At 38.0% G+C, this 6,000-nt stretch overlaps 1 protein-coding gene across 1 annotated transcript in view; it reads left to right on the forward strand.

Annotated features, from left to right (window-relative positions):
• LOC122797221 (C-type lectin domain family 4 member E-like) overlaps positions 1-6,000 on the forward strand; it is a 589,212-nt gene that overhangs the window by 344,727 nt on the left and 238,485 nt on the right. Inside the window, exon 4 of the mRNA XM_044066058.1 lies at positions 1,558-1,745. Within this exon, the coding sequence (XP_043921993.1) occupies positions 1,558-1,745 (188 nt within the window). The remainder of the gene's footprint in view (positions 1-1,557; positions 1,746-6,000) is intronic.

Below are 6,000 nucleotides of genomic sequence, written 5' to 3' on the forward strand. Positions count from 1 at the left end.
GCTTTAATACTCTCATGATTGTTCTTTAGTGTTGACAATGGCTAATATAACTATTACTAGAAAATGAAAAGCCAAAGGCAAACTATCAATAACAGAAGTGAAAACAACTATAGAGATTAAAAATATGGATCTATGGACTACTAGATATCAGAAACAAAATACCATATTTAAAAAATGAGCCACACTGGATTCTGCAATGGAAATTATGCTTGAAGAAGATATTGATATGGACCAAAGTACCTAAGGTGTATATCTTTTTAATAATGCAGACTGCAGTATAAGGTGTAAGTTGTTAGCATTTGTAGTACAGTATAAATAAAACAATACAGTCTCTAGTTAATTCTTGATCTCATATCATGTTCTACATATTTAAATTATGTGTTTAACTTTTAGTTTAAGAAACACTGTAAAATCCATTTTGAGATTACGCATAGACAGAATAGTTAACTGCAATATTTGGATTTAGATGCTTAATGGTAGCAAATTACTGAAAGTTAAATGTAAACACTAACTGCCAGATATGAAGCCAGTTTATTTGTACTGCATAAACATATAACTATAAATGGTTATGACAACAATCCGTGCTAAAATAACAAGTGCACCATGCATAAGGATTACACAGAATATAAAAATGAAAATGCAGTAAAAATAAAAATAACATTCTTTTCAACAAGATATTTAGTGCATAATTATTGATAAACATTTCACTTTATTTTTGTACTCCAGTGGCGCAGCTTAAACATCAGATACCAGACACTACTCCAGTTCTGCCAGACATCCTACCCTTTATGGTTCTAATGCCTGATTGGAGATAATAGTAGAGAGGGAAGGGGCAGTGGACAGCAGTGTTATGATGGAGCTATCATCGGAGTGAAACCACATAGCAGGAGTGAAATGGATAATTGGAGAGCAGCTGCTGCAGGTGGAGTGGAGCTGGTGTTTGCACTAGGCCTCTTCTGATGCTGTACCTTGCAGTGTGCCAATGTTACATTCACAGGCTAGATAGGCAATGAGGCATGGTCTCTAAAGGCATATCCCACCCTGGACATCCCACATTCCACCATAGTAATCTTTGCACAAGTTTTTTCTTCTGCCATGATCCATGCTCATCAGCATGATCCCTCCCTTTATGATTGGCATACCATTATCCCTGCCAGCTCCATCAGAAGTCTGCCCCATTAACAAAGCTCAGGTCACTCACCTGGGACCTAATCAAGGCTTCGTCCCTGTACACCACTGGACTGGCCACCAGTTCAGTTAATCATAGCAGTTACTGTTTATTAATGACTGCTGCTGCAGGAAGGAGGCAAAGCAGTATTCTAAGAGTCTCTTCAAATAATCACTAATCATTGTGCTGTGTGGTAAATTAGACCCTAATGAATTTAAGGGGGTCAGATACTTAACACTTTGAAATATAGTCATCTGTTGAAGCAATGAATGATGCTTGTATTTTAAGCCATGTATGCAACACTATAGTAGCTCATGTTCAATTTTGTCTTCCTTCACAGCATTATAGAGACAGTTTGAGTAACCACAGTCCTTTTTGTTATGTCGTAGAGTTACAGACAATATGTCCTAATGGCTGGATATCATTTACAGAACAAACTGAGAAAGGATTGGAGAGCAGTTGCTACTTCATCAGCAATAAACATTACAAAAATAAAGAGAAGAATTGGATTGACAGCAGATTAAACTGCTTGGACCAGAAGTCAGATTTAGTGATAATTAACAGTGAATTAAAGAGGGTAAGATAAATCTGAGAACAGTTTTCAGCATATGTATTCCATTTTACTGCTTACATGTTTCTGTGGCATGTTAAGGTATTACAGCATCTGGATGCTTGTCAGAATGCTCAGTAAATAATACAGACACTGAAATGTGTTGCTGGCCAGCATTAATTATTTGTCTGAATGTTTCTGGAATGAAATATGCCACATGGCATACATCTCCTGTAGCTCAGCATTAGTATAATTAAAGATATACACCCTAATATGTTACTTCACTACTAGTGATCAGATATGAAGTGGATGAGACATATGTAGTTGATCCCATCTGGGTGAGCTGCAATATGTCAAAAAGCATTTATACAAGAAAATCATTGCCAGTCTTGATTCGTATAACAGAGTTGGTAAAGTCACATTTTTTACTTTTTCCTTTTCTTCATGGTAGGTTGAACCTGTAGTTTATACACACACACACACACACACACACACACACACACACACACACACACACACACACACACACATATATATAGATAGATAGATATAGTTATAGTTCACCAGTTCAAACACCTTTATTTGGTTGAAAAAGTGAATTCTAATGCCATTTGTGCTAACAACAGTTTGTGTGATCATATGCTTAGACAACTGCCAGCTTGGTCAAAAAATGGGCAAGTGGCATTTTGGTAATGCTTGCAGTCTGTGTGCACATATAAGTGTGTTAGGATTAGAGCAAGAGTTAGGTAGGGCCATAGATTTAGTGTGTGTGTGTGTGTGTGTGTGTGTGTGTGTGTGTGTGTGTGTGTGTGTGTGTGTGTGTGTGTGTGTGTGTGTGTGTGTGTGTGTGTGTGTCCAGGTATTCTTGTGTTGTGGTTATATTAAGGAAGCCCTTCTGTCCACCTTAGTAATGTTCTTTCTGTAACACTACCACTATACAGACAAATTTGAGCTGAGTTTTGGTAGGGTTATAGTTGATACATCAGAAAAGAAAATGTATTTATTTTTGATGTACTGGGTTCCTCTTTGTTTGTCAGTATTATGAATGGTCAATACATTTAGTTCCATGTTTTGCGTTTTGATCATTTAACATGTCAACCATTCATAGTGTAATCTTAGACTTATATATCTTATACACTTATTAGTTCTAATGAGAAAGAAGTCTCCTTCAAAATAAAATTGGAACCAGAGCTCACAGATAAGATGCAGGACATTAAAAGAGTGGAAGTTGCCTCCAGAAAGAGACCGGTCACCAGTGGAGTCCCCCAGGGTTCTGTGCTAGGATCTCGCCAGTTTGGTATCTGTTTTACTGAAGTAAAAGACAATACCAAAGGGCTCTGGCTCTCTACGTTTGCAGATGACTGCAAGCTAGGAACAGTCATTGAATCCTCAGAAGGCATAACCATCCTGCAGGAATGTTTGTGGCAAATAATTGGTGCTAAAATTATGGAGTGAAACTAAATGCTCCAAAATGCATTATTGTATTCTTTGGGAAATCATCTACCCCAGGAAACTATCGCATTGACAATATGCCTCTAAAAGTTGACCCAGATGTTCAGGATTTAGAAACTTAAGTGGGCAGGACCTAACTTTTGACCAACATATGTCCTTTGCCAAAATAAAGTTCTTCTATATTGCACAGCTTATAAATAAAGGGATTGTGTCTAGATCTAGGGATGGCATTGCCACTCTTTTCTCAGCCCTTATTAGGCCAATCATTGAGGATAATGCCCCTGTGTAACAAAGGTAGATACTGCCAACACAGCTATCTGGAATTTTATAAATAATTATGTGTCATTTGTGAATATCAACATGATCTATATAAGATGTTTGTGTTACAACTGTATTAGTACTGCATGCCATGTGTATATCAAACTGGTCTGTGCAGAGGTGTGTTGAAAATATATTTTATAAAGGGTTTGTGCATAAAATGTAACCACAGTGTGCCCTACTGGAAAAGAACAGACATGTACATGCACTATTGTAACTGTTTAAATGTATATATTTTAACAGTGGAAACTGGAATACAGGAGGTTAACTTCAGAAAAATATATGAAATTAAATTACTTTATAGCTAAGCCATAAAATATGGTATTTTTTGGTTTTCAATGCAGCTGGACACAGACTCTGTGCTGAGAAGCTTTCTGTATTGTCTTCAGAGTGAACTAATTACTAGTTTTGAAAACATGACGGAAGGTAATTGTTTTATGACTTCCAGCATCTTCCAAAGATCTGAGGTCTATGTATTTTCACAGGTATATGCTAAATGCTGATAGCTTCCAGCAGTGTGGGGAGGGGGTTCACCTGAGATAGAGTCAGATGACAAGAAATGATGTCATTCTGCAAGCTATCCCAGCAGTAATATTTGGGGTATTAATTTGAGAGGTCTCTGAGTAAGACACAGCATTCTGTATTCTGTCTTGGGCCTGACAACAACTAGAAGATCTATTCACCACATCTGCCTTGCTCTGATAAAGCAAGTTTCTAGGGAATAATATAATTTTCTTAGATATAGGCAGAAATATAGCAAACAATAATTTAGATATTTTTCTTTATTTCAGAATGTCCTGCAATGTTGTTTTAAATATTTCCTATAGTTTTGAACTCTGATGTCACTGTAAATATATATTTAGTATTGTCTTGTTATTTTATTATTATTAAACATATTTAAACCTTTCATTGTGGCTAATCTGTCTAGAGATATTTAAGTTTTGAGAGTATATGTACATTTATTTGGTGACACTGCATGGGTCAGTCTTAATAGCCTTGCTCTTGGTCAGACTACCATTTGTATTAATATTAATACTACACAGTAAGACTAGATAACCTTTGTTAAGAGCCTTAAAGTAGTTGATAAGGAGTTGGCTGGTGGCAGTGATAACTACCTTATAGTCTGGTCAAAAGGAGGCATAGCTAGTAAACCTGTGCCAGCCTTTCCCATGTGTGTGTGTGTGTGTGTGTGTGTGTGTGTGTGTGTGTGTGTGTGTGTGTGTGTGTGTGTTTGTGTAAATCAAACCTCAAAGAGTGTATGTGTCAGCTACTTGGGCAGGGATATGAAACACTGGTTGGACAGAGAGGGTGCTGGAGGTCTTGGCTTGGCCACTCAGCTGAGATCTCAGCTCTATAGCTGTGCAGTGGGGAGTCTTATTGGGAGTCTGGAGAAAGAGGGAGAAACCAGCCCCAAATTGACTGTTGTCTCTGTGTGCTCTTAAGGGAAATTGCACTTGATCCAGAGGGCTGCATCAGGAAATACTGTGTGTGTACTTGTCATCCTCCCAGTGTACGTCCCCACTGCTGCCAGTGGTGAGGATTGACACTCCTTGATTACTGGTCCAGTGGTGGGTCATCACACCCCCTTTGGTATGTATCTGTTCAGATACATGCAACAAGTGGAAAGCTCAAAGAGATACCTAACTAAAAGGATACAAGACCTAAACAACATGTTCTACATGGATCAGCTCAAAGCCCTGTCACTAAACTTGATATCCTATAGACTGCTAAGAGGTGACCTGTGTCTGACATATAAGGCATCCTCTGACACAATGCTGCTGGAATTAAAGCACATCAGCAAGTCAAACAACATCAGAAATATGTGGTCTAGGGATCTAAACCTCTTCTACAACAACAACAGAAGGGTTTGAAGGGACATATATATCTTGCAGAGAATAACACTGGTCTGGACCAGATTCTGTACCCAAATAAAACAAAGTTCATCCCATTCATATTCAAGTGCAGCTTAGATTTATGTATGGGAAACAGAAAATTCATCCCAGGACTGCCCCCCCCCCCATACTACTGATGTACAAAAGCAGCTCTCCTAAATGCTTTATTCCATGCATGAGTCCCCTCAAATTACCTATGGTATAATCCAAATTCTTATCATTAGGGTTAATACATAATTATCGACCATGGAATGGGAAGGCCAATCTCTAACCAAACAGGATAGGTTAATTCAAGCATAAAAAGGGGAATTGGCCATGCTTAAAAAGGTCTGCAAGGGTTGCAAGCCTACTACTTTCCTATGAACCTATTAACAGCAAAAACAGAAAAAGCAGCCTTTTTACAGCAAATCTAAAAAGATCAAACTAGGAAAAAAACTAAAAAGCAATACATTTGCACAGGGGGTTTGTCCCCATGCACCCGCCATATCCCCTGCATATTATATATAACAACTCTGAGACTGCACAATAGTGGGTAGGGTCAAATTTCCAGACCTTAATCTTCTGCAGTCTTGAATAGAAAGCATCCAAAAGTCTGCAAAACAAACCTATAAGAGCATTCG

This window comes from Protopterus annectens, chromosome 3.part0 (genome assembly GCF_019279795.1).
Source record: "Protopterus annectens isolate FY-2018-M chromosome 3.part0, PAN1.0, whole genome shotgun sequence".
Taxonomy (NCBI): Eukaryota; Metazoa; Chordata; order Ceratodontiformes; family Protopteridae; genus Protopterus; species Protopterus annectens.